This window comes from Petaurus breviceps, unplaced genomic scaffold, assembly GCF_028583685.1.
Source record: "Petaurus breviceps papuanus isolate PSGF00001 unplaced genomic scaffold, PetGlider_PUasm1.0 90977, whole genome shotgun sequence".
Taxonomy (NCBI): domain Eukaryota; kingdom Metazoa; phylum Chordata; class Mammalia; order Diprotodontia; family Petauridae; genus Petaurus; species Petaurus breviceps.
In genome coordinates, this window is record NW_027187391.1 from 59,162,652 (window position 1) to 59,189,486 (window position 26,835).

Sequence of the window (26,835 nt, forward strand, 5' to 3'; positions counted from 1 at the left end):
TAATAGAGTACCAAAGAATGAAGGAGTAAATCTGCTGGTCAGCTTTCAGTTTTCCGTGCTAACATTAGAGCAGTAGTAAAAATAATTGCTAAACAGTGGTACTTCAGGTGGTCTGTGCATCTATCATGATGGGTGCCCCTTCTCGTCATGACCATGTCCCATGTAATCCCCGTTCATGTTTTCCCATGCCTCCTGATGCTCTCCCCTCAAAAAGAAAATGACTTCATATTTATTTTGCATATACTTATTTATATATATGTTTTACACTAAGTCCCTTGAAAGCAAAAACTATTTCATTTTTATCTTTTTATCTCTTGTGCTTGTTACTTAACAAAATTTGTGACTTAATTGATAAAGATGCTACCAAGTGCCCTGGAGGACTTCTTATTTTGACATTATATGGGGACTAGTGAAGAAATTAGACTCTGAAATTGAATTGACAAAAAGTTATTTATTAGCTTTGGAATGCTTTTTTTTTTTTAAGTTAATTTAGGGCTCAGCTCAGTGATGCACTGGATAGGCACTAGACCTGGAGTCAAGAAGACCTGAATTCAAATACAGCCTCATACACTTTTAGTCATGTGCCCCTGGACAAGTTAATTGAAACACTGTTTACCTCAGTTTCTTCAGTTGTGAAATGGGTATAATACCAGCACCTGTCTTGCAGAGTTGTTGTGAACATGTAATGAGATATCTGTTAAGTGTTTAGCACAATGTTTGGCACATATTAGGTGCTATATAAAGACTTATCGCCTTTCTTTTTCCTTATTATATTTTACTTAGGCTAATGTAGGAAGGAAGGAGGGAGGGAGATAAAGGAAGAGGAAAAAATCAATCAGTAAACATTTATTACCTTTTATGTGCCCAGACAATATATTAAGTTCTAATGACACAAAAGGAGGCAAAAAAACAACCTCTGCCCTAAAGGAGCTTAAATCTGATGGGAGAAACAGTATTCAGACAAATGTATACAAAGTAAACTCTATACGAGATTTAAATTGGAAATGAGAGGGGTGGCCAGGTGGTGCAGTGTGTAAGAGCACCGTCCCCAGATTTGGGAGATCCGGGATCGGTTCCGGCCTCAGATAATTAGCACCCACACAAAATGACTGGTCGTGTAACCTTGAGAGAGTTACTTAACCCCAATTGCTTTAAAAAAAAAATTGGAAATGAAAGAGAAAGCATTTATTAAGTGCTTATTATATACAAAGCATTATCTAAGTGCTGAGTATACAAATAGAAAAGTAACACATAGTCCCTGCTCTCACAGAGCACAGACATTCTAAAGGAGTCAGTAAGTTTTAAAAGGATTCAGCTGCAGGTCAGATGGAAAGGTCCTGTGGTCCTTAGGGTGCAGTGGAAAAGCAGATAGTAATGAAATACCTTTAATGTCATTTCCACTGAAAAAAGAATCACATCTATTTCCGATGCTGAAGCATTTCATTTGACAGTGCGAGGGATTTTGGGGGCCAGAATTTTCTTTTCTGGATTTTCAGTAGCAGAGGCTGCAACCCTGGCACAAGCACTCCAGCTTGCATCTCTATAAGAGTTGCTTCTAGAATGATGGCTGTGAGGGATTTGTTCAAAGCAGAATTGGTGATCTAAGGCACTTGCCACTCCCAGAGCTCTTGAACTTACCTTAATGTTAGTAGCAGTTGTTTAGCAACTACACTTGCTGGTAGCAAGAAAGGTGGGTCCTGCTGTACCATGATGTTTATCCTCGGTGATGGCTGCAGGGAGCCCACAATGGCAGCAAAACTGTTGGACTGGCGCTTTACTTTTTAAATTTCTTTTCAGTGAACAAAATTATTTTCTCAAACCCCACCATCTCCTTACAAACCATGAAAAATAGAAAACATAATAAATTTCTTGTAACAAATAGGCATAGTCAAGCAAAACAAATTCCCTCATTGGCCATGTCCAAAAAAAAAGTGTCATTCTGCACCCTGAGTTTTTTACCTTTTGTCAGGAGACAGGTCACATAGAATTGTTGTTGGATGTTGTGTTGAGCAGAGTTCTTAAATGTTTCATGGTTTTTATCCTTGCAATGATGTTGTTATTATATAAGTTGTTTTCCTACGTCAGTTCATACAAGTCTTCCCAGGTATCTCTGAAAATGTCCTTTTCATCTTTCATAGACTACAGTAGTATTCCATTCCATTACTATATCATAATATGTTTAGTCCTTCCCTAATTGATGAGCAAAAGGACTTAGTGGTGATGGAGGAAGGGGGCTTTGGAAACAGGGTCTTAGGCTATCTCCATCCTGTTCTGTTTATTTAATGTGTAAACCCCATTATAGATAATTTTCTAAATATATATGTAGCCCATATCCAGACATTAAAGTGTCGATATATTCTTGATTGATTATTTTTTAATATAAATTGATTTTTAAAATGCAAATGTGAAAAAACTGTGATGAAAGGTTGGTAGCTTCTTACTGGAGAACCAAAAAAATGCAGGATTGAGAATCAGAGTACCTAGGTTCATATCCACTTTCAGCACTTAACTACCTGTGTTTCTTTGAGCAAATCATCTCCCCATCCCACCCTACCCTCACCTCAGGTCATCTGTAAAGGACTGACAACTAGAGGGCCCTTTCAAATCCAAATTACTTTTCTTTCCATGTTCCTTATAAAAGGGATGAGAGTGAATTTACTAGAACTGCAAGGAATACTTATGCACCAAATTTTATCCTCTACAGTTCTATGTTTTTTCTTAAAAAATAAATTTTCTTATATTTATCAGTATTATTATTCCAGCCATCTTTAGAAAGAAAGTGAGTGAACTGAGTATCTTTGTTCACTAAAGCCATGTTACTTGATCAGAAACAAGCTGGATATAGAAATTGAGAGGGATCATGTTAAGAGACAGCATTTTCAAGTTTTTTACACTAGCAGTTCTTTAGTTCTATATATTTATATCTATCTGTTTGTATATATCCGTGTGCGCACACAATACACATACTTACATAATATTTAGCATTTTTTGATTCTATATATTTTCTCCCTTGTGCCTAACATAGTGGCGCATAGTTGGTATTTTAGCTGTATTTGCTAGTTGTTATGTAAAAATGAATAAACTTTATTTGTATATCCAGAAATTTAATCTTATTAAGAGATAAAGAAAAATGTGAATACCTATGCTTGCACTCACATGTATCAACAAGTTGTTGCAAATAAAGTGGTGACAACTCAAGTATTTTTATTTTTGAGTGAAAGGCTGGTGTTTTAGGAACTATTAAATGCATATTTGGGTAATTATTGGGAACTAGAAGATGTTTCTATTTGGTTGTCTGTTCTATAAAGTTAACATTAGAAATCAGCACACTCTCAACTATTATTCTCTTTATTCTCTAGTTGCTAGATTACATTATAAGTGAATGTGTGATTCTAGGATGTGCATGTGTGTGTTTTTATATATGCCTTTTGTTTTTACAAAATATATGTTGGTATCATCAGCTACTGTCAAAATAAATATTCATTAGAGATATGAAGACCCAGACATTTTTGAGAGGAAGATTTTTTTTTTCATCTTAAGATTTCTTGTTCCAAGAAACTGAAAGTTTTTGGCATATGATTAATTTTAGCAATATGTTGAATAAAATCTTTGAGATAAGATTCTCACACCTTGCTGCCTGGCCTTTTCCTTCCCAAAGATGGCTTCTAAAAACTATGCAATAGGAAGATTTCAATGAAAAGTCTCTGTAGTCTGAGATCATCCAGTGAGAAAGCTGCATATTAGAGTTCTCAGGGGCCAGAGCAAGATGCATATCTGCCTTCAGGGGGCATTGTCATTTTCATAAGAAAAGGAAGAGCCTTATTTGCTTCTTGGTTATTTTGTATGCTTTATTTCTTTTTGATATTTTGTCATTTTCTCTCTCCTGCACCAACACTTCCCAGTGACTCCCTGATGCCCACAGAACCTTCTGTTTTAACAAAGTGAGGCAAAACACGACAACCCACTGCCCACATCAGACAAATAATGCCTCCTTCCACACCTATAGTCCACCTCTTGTGCAGTTAGGTGGTGCAGTGAATAAAGTGCCAGACTTGGAGTCAAGAAGACCTGAATTAATATCTAGTCTCAGATTCTTACTGGCTGTGTGACTTTAGGCAAGTCACTTAACCTTTGCCTACTTCAGTTTCCTCATCTGTAAAATGGGGATTATAATAGTACCTACCTACCAAGGTTGTTGTAGGGATCAAATTTTTGTAACATATTTAACCTGTTACCTATCACACAGTGGTTGTTATCGTTGTTCATTCTCGACTTTTTGTGACCCAAATGGGGTTTTCTTGGCAAAGATACTAGAATGTTTGCCATTTCCTTCTCTAGTGGATTAAGGGAAATGGAGGTTAAGCAACCTGCCCAGTGTCATAGGGCTAAGAATGTCTGACGCCCGATTTGAACTCAGATATTCCTGAATCCACACCCAGTGCTCCATCCACTGAGCTACCTGGTTGCACATAATGGACACTATATAAGTTATTATTATTATGACTACTGCTATTTGTGTCACAAAGAAGAAGGTATGTTCACCTACTTTCCTCTGAAGTCAGAATCAATTCTGATCTGACCAGTTTTCAAAAGCCTGGCAGTGGTGGACAGTAGCCCAGCAATACCATCCATATTTATTACATTAAAAAATTAGAAAACAAGTTTATTACCCCTGCTTACTCAAAAGGTCCAGCCTAGAGAGGCAAAAAGAAACGTTTAAAGGTTTTGAAGCTGGAAGTAATTTCTTTCTAGCCTAGTAATCTATGGAGATCTACAAATTAATTACTTATCTGCATCCAGTTTCTCAGTGGATTTATAATCTCGTATTCCTTTTAGTGGCATAATTCATAACTTGTAACTTCAGACTCTACAAATCAGGGTTTGACTTATTGTTTTGTTTAGGGTCTAGCTTAAAAAAGGGATGAAGAACTGGTTAGTAACACAGATTAAAGGGGAGGCTAGGTGGAGCAGTGGATAGAGCACTAGCCCCAGAGTCAGGAGGATCAAAGTTCAAATTTGGCCTCAGACACTTAACACTTACTAGCCATGTGACCTTAGGCAAGTTGCTTAACCCACTTGCCCTGCCTCCCCTCCTCCAAAAAGCAAAAAAAAAAAGATTAAACTTAAAAGTGTGCTTTTTGTACTTTTTTGTTTTTCTGGAGAGCCAGTTCTTAATAAACATTTTACCAGTATTTACCAAAATGATATCATATGATCTTTTTAATTAAATTGTACTTTGTTTTCAAAATACAAGCCCCTCAACCTAGAATTTAAAAACCCTCAATAATCTGGCTCTTTACTAACTCTTCATACTTTTTTTTTTAACTTTTCTTCACACAACCCAATTGTAAAACTCCAGTTTCCTAACTAGAGTTGTTTTGAGTCTAAAACTGTACTGCTGGCTATTGAACTCACACTTCTGTCTCCTACTTCCATGCCTTGCCACAGACTAGTTCCTCATGTCTGGAAGCAAAATCTTTCTGAGTTTCACTTCTTAGAATCTTTTGCTTTCTTCAAAATGCGATCAGGGGATACCTCCTCCACAAAACCCTTCCCTATCCTCTCAGTTATACCTTCCGTTTCTTCATATTATCTTGTGTTGCCTACTCTGCTTTAATAACTCCTAGTAGAATTTAAGACCTTTGAAGACAAGGATTTTGTTTTTATCTTTGTATTCAAGGTGCTTTACAGATACTGCAGACTTAATAAGTGAATAAATGTTAAATGTGCCCAGCGCCATGACTGCCTAAGCAAGTTAAAGACAATGTATGTTTAAGCCCCTAAATTAACAAAATAACTGAAAAGCAACTGCATGTGTTTATATTTGTAACAACCCTCTTCTCCAATTTCCACTTTTAAAAAAATCTCCAATGACTTCAGAATTCCTGGAAATTTTACCTCTCTACTATTTCAAAGAAATGTTTGCCTTTCAGTGAAACGTTAAAAAGTGTGGCAGTAAAATTGATGTATCTTTTTTGTGTCCTGTGAACCTGTAAAACAGATGGTTTCCAATAAAGTACTTTAACCTTACAGCTGATGAAATTTCCAGTGTGGACGAAATATGTATGCATGTTAGTAGGTACTTATCCATCCCAAATGATCTAGGTGTGACAAATGAGAGTAGAATGAGTCATTGTGAATGTCAGGAATAATGGCAATACCCTTTTAAGAGTATATTAATATGAGGTCTTATAAATGCTTTTTTCCAATAGGTAGAAAAAATGGGGAGTGAGGCAGCATTATTTAAAATATTGCTAAGTGAACATTGAGTTTCTTTATGATTGATCATTGTATTTTCTTTTACACCAGAAGATTAATGTTGTTTGTTGTTCATAAGGGTGATTATGGGTTGACTCTTTCACATCAATAACTTCTTCTGCAGGCCTGTTTTGTTGCCTTTTTTTTTTTCAGCTTCAGTGCATAAGTATATCTGTATTTATTATATGTACATATAAGCAAACATGCAGACATACAGAGTAAGGTGTCTATATCTTTCCCTTTTCTTTTTTCCTTTTTTATTTGCTAAGATGAGTAAATGATTTTTTTCATTTAAAATGATCTAGCCCTTGTTACAATATGTTATAAAAGACTTTTCAGGGAATTTGAAATTCAGTTTTCTTAGTACAATTTACTGGGAAATATGCTCCCTATTATGAAACATCTTAAAGGCTTGGACTCTTGATAATTAGTTTTCTAAAGAGATTTCTAGGTTTTCTGTTAAAAAAAATCAGATTAAAAAAATTGGTTTGGTGCTATTTTCTTTAAAATACGTGAATTTAAATTAATTGCCCTTCTCCTTTCACATACAGAGATTACAAATTCAGAGTTTCTTAGCACCACTCAAACTGTAACATATTTACAAAGGTATTTAAGGTGGGATCACAGCATAAGACAAGGACAGATCTCTGACAAATTTCATTGGAATCTCTGATTTAGGTCTAGAAGAGAACTTCTTATCCAGCCAGTCTAACACCCTCATTTTTACAGATGAAGAAACCAAAAGGTTTTGAGAGATTAAATGATGTGCCCAGGGTCACATACCAGTAGTGACAAAGGCAGGATTACAACCCAGATCCTCTGACTGCAAACTTAGTGCTCTTTCCACTGATGATCTTATGTATGACTGGTAAAAGTAAAAATTAGATAGAATCAAAATTTTAGAGCTCAAAAAAATAATCCTGGGGTCATTTAGGTTAATTTTCCCACATTTTATTCATTCATTGATTTTATAGAGACAATTTTGTTATTATTATTAAATAATTTTTATTGATGCCTCTTGATTTTATCATATATCTGTAAACACAGAAAAGTTCCCTTTTCCCTCCATCTTCCTCCATGAAACTGAATCCTCTCTTATAACAAACAAAAGTAGTTAAACCATCACTACATCTTACAAAGCATTATGCACTATTCTCTCCTAGTAGATTCCTGCCCTCTACTGAAATGAAACCCTTCCTGTAATATCTCCAAGGATATACAGTTTAGGGAGTCACACAACTGAGCCTGGAACCAGTCTTAACTCACTGTCCATTGCTTTTTTTTTCCCACACATGCTATAATTTAGACCCTGCACAGCTTAGTTAGATGTTTAGAGTATCGTTCACATTTCCTAATTTCCTTTTCTATTTTGTTCCCAATCCTCCTTCTGTAGGGGTCCTGGTAAAGTCATGGGCGTTGATTCTTGCCACTTCTAAAGCACAGAAGCTCCTGTTCCGTATCATAGACTGCTTGCTTCTTCCACATGCTGTGCTGCAGCAAGAGAAAGACCTGCCCACAGCTATGTTGACTGCTATTCGAAAGAGTCTTCCTCTCTATCTTCAGGTAATTGCATTTATACTTAAGCTGCCCCTAAGTAAATAAACTTTGCATTTCATTCTGGAGCATTTTATATTAAACAAAGATGATGAAAACTTATTTAAAAATCTTACATACATAGACTTCAAGGTAAGGTAATTTTTTTTGTTCTTTTACTGACCACAAAAATTGAGTTTCTTTTGGAGGTATAATTTCAAAATCCCAAAAGGATCTTGAATGGCTTAACTAAAAATTAAGGTTACAGGAAAACTTGCCACACAGAGTTGCAACATGATACCACCTCCTCCTATAGAATTGCTACCAAAGAAAGAAGAGGAAGTCGATTTTTTTTTTTTAAGCAATTGGGGTTAAGTAATTTGCTCAAGGTGACATGGCCAGTTATTTCTGGGTGTGGGTGCTAACTATCTGAGCCTGGATTCGATCCCAGGTCATCCCAACTCTGGGGCCAGCGCTCTTACTGCGCTACCTGGCCACCCCCATATTTTGCATTTTTTTTAATCTTCAAATTCACCAAAGGGATGAAAATGGTGCTTGGTGATGCAATGGATAAAAATAAGAGCCTTAAGTCAGTAAGACCTGAGTTCAAATTTGGCCTAAGATAATTCCTAGCTCAGTGACCCTGGGCAAGTCACTTAACTTCTGATTGCCTCAGTTTCCGCATCTATAAAATGGGGAAAATAATAGCACCTACTCTCCAGGTTTGTTGTGAGGATCAAGTGAAAAAGTAATTGTAAAGTGCTTAGTACAATGTCTGACACATAATAAGCTTTGTATAAATCTTAGCATTTATATAAATGTTATTAATTATTAAGAAAAATAAAGAAATTTAGCCAGTGAACCCCAAGTTAAGTGGGCAGCTTCTAGCCATCAAAATTTACCTTCTTTTGGAGAGGACGAGGATGAGCTGAGTTACTCAACTAACTGGATCCCCATTCAGGAAGCTCAGTCTACTCATAGGTTGTTTGTCCGTTTTTGAAGAGGACCATGGCATCAAGGAAATGATGACATGACTTGCAATTGACTTTGATTTGAGTAAGGGAGAGCTATGCAAGGTCAGGAGCCTCACTTTCTCCTCTAGAGTCATCGGGGTCCAGTGACCTGATATATATACCAGTAGTGACAAAGGCAGGATTACAACCCAGATCCTCTGACTGCAAACTTAGTGCTCTTTCCACTGATGATCTTATGTATGACTGGTGAATGTAAAAATTAGATAGAATCAAAATTTTAGAGCTGAAAAAAAGAATTCTGGGGTCATTTAGGCTAAATTTCCCACTTTTTATTCATTCATTGATTTTATAGAGTCAGTTTTATTATTATTATTAAATAATTTTTATTGATGCCTCTTGATTTTATCATATATCTGTAAACACGGAAAAGTTCCCCTTTCCCTCCATCTTCCTCCATGAAACTGAATCCTCTCTTACAACAAACAATAGTTAAACCATCACTACATCTCACAAAGCATTGTGCATTATTCTCCTATCAGGATGACTGGAGGTGACCCAGTCTTGTTTGGATAACAACAATAAAGAAGGTGTCCTTGGTTCATAGAATATGGGGAGTGGGAAAAGGAGGCCACTTAGGAAAGACTTTGAATGCTAAGTAGAGGGTCTTCTGTTTGGTCCTGGAGGTAAGAGAAAACCACTGCAGTTTTTTAATTGGAAGGAGATGCCCTTCCAGTATGTTGTGGTGTGACCTACATCTAGGAAGTTCAGTTCAGCAGCCAAATGGAGGATGATATTGGAAGTGGAGAGAGACTTGTGGCAGGGAGACCAACCAGAAGGCTATTACTGTTGTCTAGGCGTGAGGCGATGAGAGTCTGCACCTGGGTGGTAGCAGTGTCAGAGAAGAGAATGGGTTGTATGGGAGAAACGTTATGAAGGAGAAGCAATAGAATTTGATGACTGATCGGATACACTGGGGGAGAGAGAGTAAGGAGCAGAGTAGGACACCCAGCTTGTGAGCCTGAGTAACTGGGAGGATGATGGCATTCCTCCAAAACATAACAAGGAGGTTTGAAAACAGAGGAGAAATAATGAGTTCAGTTTTGGACAGGGTGAGTTTAAGATGCGTCCAAGACATCCAGTTTGAATAAAAAAGGAAGCTGGAGATATGAAGTTGGTGGCTGGGAGAGATGTTATTGCTGGACAGGTGGGTCTGAGACTCATCTGCAGAAGAGATAATTAAGTCCAAGGGAGCTGAGATTGCCAAGTGAAATAGTATGGAGGGAGAGGAGAAGGCCTCGGACAGAGGTGTGGGGAGTCCCAGCTGTTAATGGGAATGATGTGGATAAAGATCCACCAGAGGAGACAGAGGAGTGGTCAGACAAGTAGAAGGAGAATCAGAAGAAAGCAGTGTTCAAAAAAAACTAGAAAGAGATAGTATCACAGTGAAGACGAGGGTGATTGACAGACTCAGAAACTTCTAAAGAGTCAAGTTGGAGAAATTTCCATTAGATTTGGTGATGAAGATATCATTAGTAACCTTGGAGAGAACAATTTCAGTTGAATTATGAGGTCAGAAGCCACATTGTAGAGAATTAAGAAGAAAGTGAGAGGAAGGGAAGTGAAGGTCTCTTTGTAAACAGCCCTTTCAAGGAGTTTAGCCTCAAAAGGGAGGGAAGATATGGGACCACAGCTGTCAGGGACGGATGGATCAACTGAAGATTTTTTGAGTGTGAGGAAGACATGACATGGATATATTGTAGAAAGTAGGGAAGCAACTAGTAGATAGGGAATCAGGGATTTTAAAAAAGCTAAGGATTCTAAGCAGAGGCTAGAAGTAAAAGAATTCCAGGTATGAAAGAAGGCCAATCCAAGGTCACTAAAGTGGGAGGTGAAGCATTGCATATGAGGAACAGCATGTAGATCAGTGTGGCTGGAGTGTATAAGGTGTATAATGTAATGTATAAGAAAACTGGAAAGTTAGGAAGTTGCCAGGTTGTAATAAATGCCAGACAGGTTCATATTTGATTAGACCTGAACTTTAGAAAAATCGCGTTAAGTGGCATACTTTGTAGAGAGGAAAGGTTTAAGTTGGAGATGTCAAGGAGACGACTATTATGTGATCTAGGTGAAATGGAATGAGGGGTGGCTATCTGATAGAGTGCCGGGGAAAGATAGGAGACTGTCAGAGAGACTGTGGATAGAGAAGTGTCAAGGTTGGGCAACTGATTTGGTTTATAAGAGTAAGCAGTTGAAGATGATACTCAGGTTGCTAAGCTCAACAGTAATAGGAAAGTTCAAGAGGTGGGGGGGGAGCAGTACATGGAAGGATAATGAGTTCTAGTTTGGACATAGACCCTCCAGTGTGGAGATAACTCCAGGTTCTTAAAGGGTTTGCCAGCACTATGTGAACTCTGGTGGGTCTAACCAAATTGGAAAGACTTCAGCCATAGTCCCAGTGACTGGGACAGTACATATGCACTATGTGAGATCATGACCACAAGGTTGGCAACAGGATAATTTTTTTTAGCCACAGGAAAACACAAAGATGGCGGTTAATAGTGATTGCTCTTTCTGGTCTTTATATGCTTTATTTGTGGAGAAAGTACCTCCATTGATGAAATCATAGATCCTGGAATATTGATTAAACAAAGAAAGATTCATGAGTTAGCTTAGGATTTCATTCAGCATTGTTCCTTTAGGAAAATATGAGTTCTGAATGGATGACTTGTAAATGAACTATAGGAAAATACTGTATTTTAAAGTTGGTGACTATCTGTATTTGGTGTTTTGTAACTGAAGTGGTCAGTGGCAGCAATTTTTGGTCATTTTTCTACTTGATTTTATGCATAACTACTTTAGTTTCTGTTCTTACTTCCATTATGTTATTTTTTATGTTTTTACTTCATTGTTATCCTTCAGAGTATAATATTGACTTAAAAATATTCATGCCATGGTAGTGTGACTGACACATATTTTGCTTGAGGAAAACCATAATTTGTTGATGTAAAACATACTGAAATTCCCAAATGATGTTATTTCATCATTTCTATGGTAAAAAAGACTATGCACACACACACACACACACTGTATGTATATACATAGATACCTTTTATATGTGTGAGTGTATACTAATTAAATATATGTGTATGTACACATATATGGTTCTCTTTTTTATGTGTTATATATATGCTAAAATATTTTTACTTTTGCAGTATGTTGTTTAGAGCTTAGTCTAAACTTCCTTGTGGAAAGGCAAACAGATTTCCAAAATTTCCAGCTTTCACTGACTCAGCCCTAGAGGGTTTTCACTTTAGAATTTACTCTAGAAATTCTCAGAAACACCCCAAAAAGTATTTTGACCTAAGGTCACCTATAGCCTGGCAGGTGCCCCACTCCCACCTCCATCTTAGAGTCCCAAAGTTTAGCAGACAATGAAGTGGAAGGTTTTGGACCTTGTACTGACTTGCCACCTTCTTGTTATTTAGGTAAATGTTCCTACTAGAACACAGTATTATATATTGTCAGGTATGGTCATTATATCACTCCAGAAACATTTGTTAGGTGCCTGTTCTGTGTCAAATACCCTGCTAGGTACTGGGAATACAAAGACAAAAATGAAGCAGTGTCATTATGTACCTTAACATTAACAACAACAACAAAAAACATTTCCCTTAATATGAAAACTTTCTACCATGAATTCATTCTCACATTTTTTTTGGAGGGCAATTGAGGTTAAGTGACTTGCCCAAGGTCACACAGCTGGTTTTTGTGTTAAGTGTCTGAGGCTGCATTTGAACTCAGGTACTCCTGACTCCAGGGCTGGTGCTCTATTCACTGCGCCACCTAGCCACCCCTCTTTTTTTTTTTTAATCACCATCTGAAAGTGGAGTTAAAGTATGTTTTGAAGCAGTCTGTTATAGATTATTCTTCCCCAATGACTGGGGGACCTACACAATCTGAATATTGAGTAGAGGAGAAAGTAAAGTCTGTGTAGCCTTGAAATACCATTTATTGCTTTGCCCATATAAAAAATAATGCAAAAATACAGGATAGGGGTCATTCTATTGCTCCCAAGTACGTATCAGCCTCATACTGTGGAATCATTCCAGTGACCATAGGAGCTCAGTCCTTGATTTTAGTAAATTATATACTCTGTATTATATATTAATGATGGAATGTATTTGACAACTTAAAAATTCTAACATGAAAATGAGTACAAAAGACAGTGTTAGTTCTTTCGTCTGACATATTCTTTACATTTCATCGCTCTTTTTATTTCTTCCTTAGGGCATGTGTGTTATCTGTTGTCATTCCCAAACCCAGAATGCCTATTTGAACCAACTATTGGGGAACATTGTTGAACAGTATATTGGGCGTTTCCTGCCTGCTTCCCCATCTCTTCAGGTCCTTGAACAACATCCTGTTATCCTGGCTTTAAGCAGATCGGCTGCCACACCCAAGATTGCATGTCTTCAGAAAATTGTTGTGCAAGTTATACGGTAAATATAGTAAAAATAAATAAATAAAGTAAATATAGGGGAAAAGGCAATAATTTCAAGCCAAATTTTCCTTTAATGATTTATTTTTAAAAAGTGATTAGAAATGGTTGATAGCTTTAAAATAAATAAATGCCATATATTTAAAGATTCATAATCTTTGACTCAAGGAAGTTAAAAACATTAAGTCAGAATAAATAATGAAATATTCAGAGAAGCACTTGTTATAGTACCAAAAAACTGGAAATAAAGTGAGTGCCTATAAAATTGGAGAGTTGCCGAACAAGTTGTAGCATGTAAAAGCAATGAAATATTATTATTCTGTTTAAAAAAATGAATGTAAGGAATTCAGAGAAACATAGAAGATTTTTTTTTTTGCCTTTTGGAGGGCAATTGGGGTTAAGTAACTTGCCCAAGGTTACACGGCTAGTTGTGTGTGTGTGTGTGTGTGTTAAGTGTCTGAGGCCAGATCTGAACTCAGGTCCTCCTGACTCCAGGCTGGCGCTTTACTCACTGTGCCACCTAGCCGCCCCTCACACGGAAGAATTTTTAAGAATTGATTCAGACTGAAGTAAATAGAATCAGGAGAATATGACTACAATAATATAACTGAAAACAGTACATTAAAAAAAGAAAGATTAATTGCAATGACCAGTGTCCATCCTAGAGAACTGGAAAAGATTGGAAATTGTGATATGGAGTTGGAGTGGTCCATATGCTATCAGATAAGGTTGCTTTGTTGACCTTTTTTTGCTTACCTGTTTTTCTTTGTTACTGGGAAGGGTTCATTTCGGGAAGCAAGGGGCATAACTTTAGGAGATTACTCTGATGTAAAAAAAAAGATCACAGAAACTTAAACTAAAATTTAGACAAAATAATTGTATGAATGTCTATGTTTTAAGTGTTTCTGGACAGTTTAAGTGATTTCTGCAAAAAATCAGTTACAACTCCCAATTCTCCTAACACTTCTACTCATACATATTAGCATTCATTGTTTCTAGACTTTCTACCTTGGAGAATCATCTCATTTCACTATTTTTTAATTCTTGTATTTTTTTTTTTTTGCCTTTTTTGCAGGGCAGTTGGGGTTAAGTAACTTGCCCAAGGTTACATGGCTAGTTTGTGTGGGTGGGTGGGTGGGTGTTAAGTGTCTGAGGCCGGAACCAAACTTGGGTCCTCCTGACTCTGGGGCCGGCACTTTACTCACTGTGCCACCTAGCCACCCCTAATTCTTGTATTTATAATGAAAATAACCAAATTTAATTTCTTCAAAGTTGTTTTTCTGGGCATTTGTGTGTTTCTTATGGAAAGCTATCTTCACTTTCTCTACTTGCCTTACAATTTAGATACTGACTTTTGGGACAGAACAAGATCCAGCTTAAAAAAACAAAAACTGACTCTCCTACTAAAGTGGCACCCTACATAAAGCTTATGACAAATACTGTTATATCCTCTATTCAACTAATGTTTTCACTTTGTTTTTGGTGCTTTAAATAGATCTTTCATAAGTAGATTTTGTAGAATCTGGAGAGAGAGGAAACCACTCAATATGAGGTGAAAGGTACTAATGAAAAGGGCAGCAGTTTAAGGACCAATTCAGTTAGTCTTTTCTGTATCAGTAACTTATTTCTTTCCAGGTTATAAATTAACACACAGTTCTTTGGACTTCTTTTCAACTTTGTTTGGGACTGAAGGTTTTGCTAAACTATCATTTATGTGTTTAAGTATTAGAAAGAATCAAGAATAAAATAATCTGTTCACTTCCCCAACTGACCCACTTTGTATTCATGGAATATATTTTTTCTCTGTTCACTGTTTATTAAACCCTCAGGTAGAAAATATTTTTGAATCCTGCAATAAAATCATGGTAGTCTAGAGTTTTAGAACTAGAATACCTGTTTTGGATCCTCTGGTCCAGTTCTATCACTTTATAAATGAGGTAACTTAGGATCAAACAGGTAAAGTGAGTAACTTGTACTTTTGATAGTACAGAGACCCTAATCATTCCACAGATTTGGACATACTGCAGTTCAAATCATCGTTGGCTATGTAGAGTTCATTTCTTTCACCATCACCTAGAAAGTCTTTGTCTTAATCTACAGCTCTGACTTTTTTCTTGAATCCCAGTCCTGTATCCAACTATCAGATAAACATTTGCATTGAACTATATATCAGGCTGGTACCTGAAACTAGTCTTGTCTAAGGCCAAGCATTTCTTCTTTAACATGTCACCCACTCTCTTTCTCCACCCCCACCCCCCACCCCCAAAGTCTCCCTTTCTACCTTTGCTTCTTTTTTTCTGTTATTCTTGTACTTGGATTCATTCTCCTATACCTGTAGGCCCAAAACTTGAATCATCTTTGGCCCTACATTCCTTGTCTTTAATATCTAATTGTTTTTTTTATTCTTCTTTTATTTCTTGAATTCATCCCTGCCTTTCCATTCCCACTTCTGTTGTCACCTCATATTTAGACCACTTATTACCACAGTAATAAGCTTCTGTCCGCAGTCCCTGCCCCCTCTACTCATTCTTATACACCACTGCCACATTAATCTTCCTTAAGCACCACTTTCAAAATGTGACACTAGACTCAAAAATCTGTTCCCTGTTGTTTATAGGTCAGAATCCAAATTCATTAGCTCAGTCTTGCTACACCTAGCTTTCTTTTTCTCCATTTCTAGCAATTTTTTTCCTTTAAGATGCAAGGATAGGTATGACTTTTATGCTCTAGCTTTCAGTAAAAAAGAGATTACTGTTCCTTGTCACAGAACAGTTTGTCTCCACAGTGACCTGACACTAAAAGCATCATAGATTTGGTGACATCTTAGAGGTCACCTACTCCAATCCTTTTCATTTTACAAATGAGAAAACTGTACGTGTGTAAGTGTGCACATAATCTGTACAAAATAAATATGAGTTAGTTTGAAGATAGAGTGTACTAGAAACTAGAGGGATCAAGAAAGACTTCCTTGTAGAAGGTAGTGCTTGAGCCGATTCTTGAAGAAAACCAGGGATCATCCCAAGAGGCCCAGATAAGGAGAGCTAATTCCAGGCATGTGGGACAACAACCAGTGCAAATTCTTTGAAATGGGAGATGGAATGTTGTGTGTGTTAATCAGGAGATAGGCTGGTATGGCTAGGATTATAGAGTGCATGGAGAGAGTAATGTGTGAGAAGAATGGAAAGATAGAAAGGAGCCAGGTTTTTTTTTTAATATTTAAATGCTAGAGTACATATTTTATCCTAGAGGTAATAGAGGTCTACCAGCTTATTGAGTAGAAGAGATGACATGGGCAGACATGTTCTTAAGGAAAATCCTTTAGGCAGCAGAGTAGAGAATGTGTTGGCATGTGGAGACGCTTGAGTTAGGAATACTAAATAGGAGGCTAGTGCAATAGTCCAGGTAAGTGGTGATGAGGACCTGAATTAGCACAGTGACTGCTTGAGTAGAGAAGACTTAAAAGTTTCTTTTATGTTTGGACAGTGAGAATCTAATAATTACCATTATTAATAGAAATGGAAATTTAGGGACTGCCTCTTTGAGTGTAGTCATTATATCTAAATGGAAGATTTCCTTAGCATACATCTTAGTGCATCTTTGAATATCAAATATGGCAGCTTGCAACTTTTTCACAAATACCTGTAGACTTATAGTCAAATTAACTGTAAGTGGTGGTTTGGATTGTTCTATCTCATGTGTTATTCAGAAAGCCTGATTCCTTTTATGAGCTAAGACTAAAATTTGTACTATTCTGAAGGAGAGAGTTCAAATTCAGGAGATAAAGGAATTTGTTATTGAGCTCAATTCCTTAACTGACCAATTGAAGGAGAGGGTGCAGTGTGAGATGAGGATGTTAATTCATATAGGGAAGTCCTTAAAATCAACTCCAACTCTAAATCTATTCACTGGAGATGTCATTTCTTGTGTGTAAGGTCATTACTAGGAAATGCAGTAAAATATACTCATAGACCTTCAAAAGTGAGTTAAATTTAACACTTAATACTTAAAAACTGTACTTAAAAACTTTCTGCCTTTACCAGAATGAAACATAGACACATTTCTTTTTTAGGAAATCCTACATTCAATTTAAAGGATCTTCACCACCTCCTCGCTTAGCATCCATTCTGGCTTTCATTCTTGAACTTTTCAAAAAAACCAACATGGACATTGGTGATATGGAACAGCTCTTACCTAGTGTGTTGAAGTGTTTGCTCTTGGTCAATGAACCACAGGGTGAGTTTACTAATTAATATGTTTATCATTGTAGAATAATGACAGTGTTTATGCAGTACTCTAAAGGTTTACAAACCTCTTGCAAGGAGACATGTGTTGTCTCTTTTGCTCATGATGTTTAGAGTAAAAAGTGACAATATAGGTCATTTTACTTTATTTTATTTTTGAGACTTAGTCCCCTATCCTATTCGGGCTGGAAGTGCAACAGACATTCATGGGCCCAACTACACTACTGATGAGCTTGGAAACTGTCACCTGCTTCATTTTCCACCTGGACTGGTTCACCCTTACTTAGACAGCCTGGTGTTCCCTTCACCCTCCAGGGCCCACCATATTGGTCCCTTATTTAGTGTGGACTCTTAATCTTCTTTAGCTCTACTATAGCTTAGAATTTCTGAGGTCAAGCAGTCTACTAGCCTTGCATCCCCACTGACACACCACAGTAGCAGGGATTACAAGCTTGAGCCACCAGGTAAAACTGAGATATAGAGAAAGGAAGTAACCTGCCCAGAGTTATATAAATATATATATAATAGTATTAGTTTCTCATGTTCAAGAGTATACCTAAGCTATTATTTCCTGACTGTACAAATGATGGTATTGATGAAGAATGGCTGGTATTTATATGGTGGTTCAAGGTTTGCAAATTGTTTTATATACATTATCTCATATGATCAAATAACTTAGATGCATGTGACCATTTACTACTATTAGTATGTCTTATCTGATGCACAGATTCCATTTATTATCAAAAACCAGGCAAAAACAAACAGTATGTTCTTTATGATCTAGAGCAGGGCTTCTTAAACTTTTTTCACTTTCAACTCCTATCAATACTTCTTAAACTGTGGATCTCATATGAGGTTGCAGCTCAAAGTTTAAGAAGTGCTGATCTAGAGTCTTTTATAAAACTTTATAAATCTCTTTTGATATAACTTTTGTTCTGTGTCTTAACCATCTTTGTCATTAGTGTTCTCTTAAAATAGTCACTTATTGGAGATTTATAGTATGTAAAGCACTGTAATAAATTTGATAGGGACACCCCAATATCCTCAATAGTAGAATTTATCATCTGAAAGACTATAAGACTTGGCTGATTGTTGACCAGACTGTTACAGTAACCACTTGGTGAGTCTGCCTGCATCAATCAAGGCTCTCCCCTCTCCAATCCATCCTCCATTCAGCCACCAAAGTGATTTTCCCACTGTCTCTGTCTCTGTCCTGCCTCCAGGATGAACTACAGAATCCTTTGTTTGGCATACAAGGCCTTCATAACCTAGCCCCCTCCTACCTTTTCAACATTCTTATAATTTAGTTCCTGCCACATATTCTTTACTCCAGTGACACTGGCCCCCTTGCTTTTCCTTGAGCAGACACTCTATCTCTCATCTCTGGGCATTTTCTCTGTCTGTCCTTCATGCCTGGAATGCTCTCCCTCCTCATTTCTGCCTATGTCCTTCCCTAACTTTCTTTTAGTCCCAACTAAAATTTCATCTTCTATAGGAAGTCGTTGCCAAATCTTTTTAATTCTAGTGCCTTTCTTTAATTATTTCCTGTTTATTGTGTGTGTGTGTGTGTGTGTGTGTATTTTATCATATTTGTTTCCCATTGTCTCTCCCATTAGATTGTGAGCTCCTTGAAGGCAGGGGCTCTATTTTTTGACTCTTTTCATATCCTTAGCATTTAGCACCATGCATGGCACCTAGTAGTCCATTAATAAACACTAATTTACTGACAGTGAGTATTCACATATTTGTTTGTAAATATGTATTGTTTAAGAAGGAAATATTAGCACTTATAAAAATAATAGAGTGGTAATGGAAATTATATTCTAGAGGCAGTTAGGTGGCACAGTAGATAGAATGCTGGGACTAGAGTCAGGAAGAGCTGAGTTCAAATCTGAACTCAGACTAGTTTTGCAACTTAATTTCTGTCTTCCTCAGTTTCCTCAACTGAATAATAGAGATAATAACAGTCCTCACCTCCCAGGGTTGTTGTGATGAGCAAATGAAATAATATTTGCAAAGTGTTTTTAGCACAGTGGCTGGCACAGAGTAGGTTCTTAGTAAATATTTATGTTCCTTGTAAAAGGCTTAACACAGTGTATGGCCCATACTAGGGGCTTAGTAAGTGTTTCCTTCCTTCCTTATAAACTACAGTTTCCTAATGAATGACTGGAATGAGTAAACCTCTCCCAGAACTTTTGCCTTCATGGGGAACCCATCTATCCTTTGAATTTCAGTAAAAAAGGTTTCCAGTATACATTTCTAGATTTTAAGATTGGGAAACTCTTTAAAAGTACAAGATTATGAATTTTAAAAAATACAAGATTATGGTCAGCATGTTGTTTCAAAGATTGTAAAGTGCTCTGTAATGAATGGGATTAGGGTTCAGGGATTGAATTTTGCCATTCATTTCTTGTGAGTAAATGGATCATATCATCTATATTAACAGTGTATAGAATTCTCTAGAGGTCCCCCCCTTTTTGGGGGGGGGCAGCTAAGGAACAGCATTAAGCACTAACTTGTGTGTACTTGCCTAGAGAGAAAATCGTTGCTCCTTGAGGCATTAATGTGAAATGGGCCATTTGGAAGATCATAGAAAATGCTTGATTTCTCCCCAAGGATATATGGGGAGTAGAAAAATGATTTTATATTAATTAAATGAAAATTTCAATATACTACACATGGATTCTTAGAAGTCTTGTTAAGGATAATTATTTTTTCCCAAGCATAAATATTATTTGTCTAGATTGTGTTTTGGCAGCTTTGTATACTGTGACGTTAGTTAACCCATGGCTTTGTAGATGGCAATCTAATAAGCTCTTTTCCTTATGCTTTTCTTGCCTCATAAATCTTTATATGCCCTTTAAGAAACTAGACATTTGGGGGACAGAGCCAAGATGGCGGAGTAGAAGCAGGAAATTCTGTGACCTCCCCCCACAACCACCTCAAGTATCTATAAAATATGACTCTAAACAAATTTTAGAGCTGTAGAGCCTACAAAGTGACAGAGGGAAATAAATCCCCCACTGAAGGCAGCCTGGAGGCCAACAGGAAGGGTTCATCACAACAAGCTGGGAGCCGAGTGCAGGCCCAAGTGAGCCACACGGTTTTGGCCCCAGGGAGGCGGCAGCAGCAGCCAGAGCAGACTTGAGGACAGTGAATCACCAGCAGCTGTGGCAATTTCCAGACTTTTCAATCCATAAATGCCAAAAAAAAGTAAAAGGTCAGTGGGAAACTCTGTTGGAACGAAGGGCGTGGTCCGGGCCCTGTCCCCCGGGCTAGAGGTGGCAGAGGCATGGGAGCTACAACTGCAGCATCTGCTGTGTGGCTGCCTCAGGGGCTCCTGGCCTACAGATAGCAGGGGGACAAAGTGACCATTCAGAGGGTAATTGCTCTTGCTTTGTCCTACTTGGATCTGGATCGTGGTCTTGGGTGGTGGTCCTGGGGTTAGAAATGCCAGTTTGCCAATATAGTGTGTGTAGAGAGGGCGCCCTCCTCAGACCTCTGACAACATTTGCAAAAACCCCAGCGATTTGGTACAAAGATCTCCTCTTTGGAAGCAGAGTTCTACCACAGCAAATCATTCAAAAGTTAAATAATTGACTGGCAATATGTACAAGCAGAGGAAGCAAAAGAGACCATAGAATTCTTTTATGGGGACAGAAAGGATCAAAGTATGGAACAAGAGGAAGACAATGAAGTCAGAACTCCTGCATCAAAATCTTCCAAGGAAAATATGACCTGGTTACAGGCCACCTGGAGGAGCTCAAGAAGGCTTTTGAAAATCAAGTAAGAGAAGTGGAGGAAAAACTGAGAAGAGAAATGAGAATGATGTAAGAAAATCATGAGGGGTGGCCAGGTAGCACAGTGAGTAAGAGCACCAGCCCCAGAGTTGGGATGACCTGGGATCAAATCCAGGCTCAGACACTTAGCACCCACCCAGAAACACCTGGCCGTGTAAACTTGAGCAAGTTACTTAACCCCACTTGCTTAGGGGCGGCCAGGTGGCGCAGTGAGTAAGAACACTGGCCCCAGATGTATTGGGATGACCTGGGATCAAATCCAGGCTCAGATACTTAGCACCACACCCAGAAATAACGGGCCTTGTAACCTTCAGCAAGTTACTTAACCCCAATTGCTTTAAAAAAAAAAAATTATGAAAAGAGAGTCAACAACCTGACTGAAGAAAATAACACCTTAAAAAATAGACTAACTCAAATGGCAAAAGAGACCCAAAAAGCCAATGAGGAGAAGAATGCCTTAAAGAGTCAAATTTGCCAGATGCAAAAAGAATCTCAAAAGCTCACTGAAGAGAATAATTCCTTCAAAATTAGATTGGAGCAAATGGAAGCTAATGACTTTATGAGAAATCAAGATACTATAAAATAGATCCAAACAAATGAAAAAAATAGAAGGCAGTGTGAAATATCTCATTGGAAAAAACCACTGACCTGGAAAATTGATCCAGGAGAGAGAATTTAAAAATTATTGGACTACCTGAAAGCCATGATCAAAAAAAGAACCTAGACACCATCTTTCAAGAAATCATTGAGCAAAATTGCCCTGATATTTTAGAACCAGAGAACAAAATAGAAATTGAAAGAGTTCACCAATTACCTCTTTATAAAAGATCCCCAAAAGAAAACTCCTAGGAATATTATAGCCAAATTCCAGAGTCCCCAGGTCAAGGAGAAAATACTGCAAGCAGTCAGGAAGAAACAATTTGAGTATTGTGGAAACACAATCGGGATAACACATGACCTAGAATCTTCTACATTAAGGGACTGAAGGGCTTGGAATATGATATTCCATAGGTCAAAGGAGCTAGGACTAAAACCAAGAATTACCTACCCAGCAAAACTGAGTATAATGCTTCAGGGAGAAATATGATCATTCAAAGAAATAGAGGACTTTCATGCATTCTTGATGACAAAACCAGAGCTGAACAGAAAACTTGACTTTGAAATACAGGAAGCAAGAGAAGCATGAGAAGGTAAACAGGAAAAATAAATCATAAGGAACTTATTAAAGTTGAACTGTTTACATTCCTACATGGAAAAACAATTGTAACTTATTAGACTTTTTCTCCGCATGAGGATAGTTGAAGAGAATATATATGTATGTATAGGAGGCTGTGTGTGTATATGTGTGTACATGTGTACATAGATAGAGGGCCCAGCTTGAGTTGAATATGAAGGGATGATATCTAAAAAATAAAATTAAGAGGTTAGAGAGGACTATAATGTTAGGAGATAGGGACAGACAGAATAGGGTAAATTACCTCATATAAAAGAGGCAAGAGAAAACTGTTACAATGGAGGGGAAAGAACAGGAAGGCAAAAGGGAATGGGTCAGCCTTACTCTCATTGAATTTGGCTTAAGGAGGGAATAACATACATACCAAATTGGGTATCTTACCCTACAGGAAAGTAGGGAGGAAGGGGAAAAGAGGGGGGATGATAAGAATGGAGGGCAGATTGGGGGGAGAGGGTAGTTAGAAGCATAGACTTTTGAAAAGGGACAGGGTCAAAGTAGAAAATAGAATAAGTGGGGGGTGGGATAGAATAAAGGGAAATATAGTCATTCTTTCACAATGTATCTACTATGAAAACGTTTTGCATAACTACCTCTATAACTTATATTGAACTGCTTTTCCTCTCAGTAGGTGTGGGTGACGAGGGAAGAAGGGAAAGAATCTGGAAATCAAAGTTTTAAAATCAAATGTTAAAAAAATATATATATATATTATAATTTTTTTACATGCAACTGGGAAATAAGATATAAGGCATTGGGGTATAGAAATCCATCTTGCCCTACTAGAAAGTCAGAGGGGAAATGGGGGAGGATATAAGAGACAGCAGATTGGGGGAAGGGGTATTCAGTAGGATCGCTATTTTGGGGTGGTGGGTAGGGGAAAGATGGGTAGAAAATTTGTAACTCAAAATCTTGTGGAAATAAATGTTGAAAACTAAAAATAAACAAATTAAACAAACAAAAAGAAGCTAGACATTCTTCAAACATTATACTGTTTTAGCTATGAGAGAAGCAACACTAGGTAATGCTGATGAAATGGATCCCTCCATTCAGGCTTCTTTATCATATCCCATATATTTACAAAACAAAATACAACAACATAGCTTTGGATATTTTAAAAGAAGGCAAATCAGAAGCCCTTAGAAATGCAAGGCTACCTTGTTTTAGATAGTATTTGGTGAACAGCAGTTTGGAAGTATCTAGGATCAAAGTAGGACTGAGTAGGAGTGCATTTTTTTTTAACTTTTAATACAATAGAAAGTTTTCTACATAAATATGCATATTTATTATTATTTTATATTTATATAATTTATATATGTAATATATAAATAAAAACAATGTGTATATATTATTATACTATAAATTATTATTTATTACATAAATATGCATATTTATTATTATTTTATATTTATATAATTTATATATGTAATATATAAATAAAAACAATGTGTATATATCATTATACTATAAATTATTATTTATTACATAAATATGCATATTATAACCCTGTATAGTACATGTTGTGATTATCCCAGTTTTACAGATGAGGAATCTGAGGCTTACAGAATTTAAGTGACTTACTTGGGGTTATAAGTGTCTGAGGCAGGATTCAAACCTGTCTTCCTAACTCTCAAGTCTAGTGCTTATTCAGTATACCATGCTTCCCCTCAGCAGAATGATGAAGTTTTAGTATATTATTCAAGGATCCATAATTTTACTCCTGTGAATATTTGTTTTACTAATGTAGATTACAGCCCCACACACCTTCAGTGGTTCCATGATCTCATCAGTGTGAGTAGTCCTTCCAGCAGTCCTGATTGCCACTCATCTAAGCCTTCTTAGGCTGTATTTTCTTGTAAATTCTTTGTAGGGAGGGGGTCCATTCAACATACTAGGGGCTTTTCCCTATGTCTTTGGACATAATGGGTACCATTGTAGCATGTGGGCTATCCGTCGTTTATCTTTCCCTATGGTTCATCCTATAGATGACTGATTCATCTGCTTTTCCAGTCATACTTCTCTTTGATAACATTTTTTTATGCCTATCATTCCATTGCCCTTTGAATGATACACAATTTTTATTCCTTAGAAGTTGTGGTATTCTGTAATTTGCATCCATAGATTATCACCAGAAGTTTAATGGTGCTACTAAGATTTTTTTCAAGAAGCTTTTTGTTACTGCAATTACTGTATAATTTCACAAATGCTATCAATATTTTTTTGTTCTTCCTGTTCAGTTCCAGACCCAGCTCATTGTACATCTATAGTGCCCCATTAAGATAGTGGCATCTGTAAACCAGTTAGTTGTATGGGCTATCCCATATATCCCTGTATATCGCTGTTGAAACAATAGACATTCGTCATCCACTTGATTTTTTTTGTCTTTTAAGTGATTTTGGCTCACATTTGGGAGCTCTGTAAGGTTTCATGGTTGATGCCATCAGCACAATATCATATGCAAATAGGAGTGCCTGGAGGACCTCACTGTCTGTAGGGAATCTTGGTTTAATTTGGACAATTTGATTTTTTTTAAAGTTATCTCAAACTTTTAACAGCCATCAACAAACAAAAACATTTCAGTATACATGAAAGAATAAAAAAGGGTTACAGAAAAAATTTTAGATATATTTTAAGTGTATGTTTAGATGTATATAAATGTGCATACATAGATATTAATATATAACATACCCAGAGTTTAGAATAATGAAATTTCTTTGTTGTGTCCCCTTCTGTGCTTTTTTCCTTTGCATTTAAGAAATGTTTTATTGATCTTTTTTATATTTTTATATCACTGCCTATCCACTTAACCACCCATCTCAACCTTGGGAAACCTCTTTGACTGTGTAATATATATGTACATTCTAGCAAAATAAAAAAATTAAAATGGACCATTTTGACTAAATCACTTCTAAGGTCCATTCCATCTCCAGATTTATAATGATGATAGAGAATCCACATGAGACATCCTCTATGAAAATGGTAGACGCCTTTGGTGTTTCCCCTAGCTTATGTCTCAATTGATTTTAATTATCAGAGGATCTTCTATCAGTCAAGTATTTCTCAAATAACATTATCTTTCTTGTATCTACAAAGAAATTTTGTATCATCTTAACATCATATGATTGACGTCTTGTTAGATAGAGTCAGTCAACAAGGAAAGAGAAGGGAAGTCAATAAGCATGTACAGACAATGCCGTGTGCACTTTTTACAAATGTTATCTCATTTGCTCCTCATAGCAATCCTGGGCAGTAAGTATGATTATTATCCCCTTTTACAGTTGTGGAATCTGAGGCAAGCAGGGGTGAAATAACTTGCCCGGGGTCACACAGCTAGCCAGCATCTGAGATTAGATTTGAATTCATGTCTTCCTGGTTCTAGGCCCAGTGTATACTGAACCACCAGCTGCCATTAAACGAGAGTTTAAATAGAAGGTAATCTCAGAAGAAGGCACTAGGAGAGAGTGAGGGATACCAGGAAACGTCTGGCATAGAAAGTGGGATTTGAGCTGAATCTTGAAGGAAACCAGGGGATAGAGAGGGAGAGAGAGAGGATTGCAGGCATGAAGGACAGCCAGTGAAAAGTCATAGATTCTATAGATGGAGTTCATATGTGAGGAAGAACCAAGAAGGGCTGTGTTGTTGGATTATAGAAGACATGGTGTTGGGTTACATACAATAAGACTAAAAACATAGGAAGGGGCCAAGTTGCAAATGGCTTTAGCTTTGATCCTGGAGATGATAAGGAGATACTAGAATTTATTAAAGAGAGGCTTTATAGTGGAGAATGTGGTTTCATAGCATATTGCATCCAGAGAAAGAACTGATAAATAGAATCATGTGTATACATATATAATGACTTTACGCACACATACACACACACACACTTGTGTCTAATGGTAACCATCTTTTGGGTGGGGTGGGGGAGGGAAGAAAAAAGGGAAAAAAAGAGTTACAACTTTATTATATATTTAAAAGGAATAGCAAGTTAATACATAATAGATTTGCAGTTTTATGTGCAGCCATCTTTTCTATTCTATGTTATTGAAATGCTTATTTTGATTCTTAAGTTCAGAATAAAGTAAATTTTTTTTTAAGCAATCGGGGTTAAGTAACTTGCTTAAGGTTACACAGCTAGTTATTTCTGGGTGTGGTGCTAAGTGTCTGAGCCCGGATTTGATCCCCAGGTCATTCTGACACTGGAGCTGGTGTTCTTACTTGCTGAGCCACCTGGCCGCCCCAGAGTAAATTTTAAAAAATAAAAGAAAGTCTTAGAAAGAAAATCAATATTTAAAAACCTTCC

The 26,835-nt window shown here is 37.0% G+C and overlaps 1 protein-coding gene across 2 annotated transcripts in view; it reads left to right on the forward strand.

Annotated features, from left to right (window-relative positions):
• Positions 1 to 26,835, forward strand: part of MMS22L (MMS22 like, DNA repair protein) — a 162,214-nt gene that overhangs the window by 122,780 nt on the left and 12,599 nt on the right. For both annotated transcript variants that reach the window (XM_069077189.1, XM_069077190.1), the window contains 3 exons: positions 7,652 to 7,821; positions 13,053 to 13,264; positions 17,333 to 17,496. In XM_069077189.1, the coding sequence (XP_068933290.1) occupies positions 7,652 to 7,821; positions 13,053 to 13,264; positions 17,333 to 17,496 (546 nt within the window). The remainder of the gene's footprint in view (positions 1 to 7,651; positions 7,822 to 13,052; positions 13,265 to 17,332; positions 17,497 to 26,835) is intronic.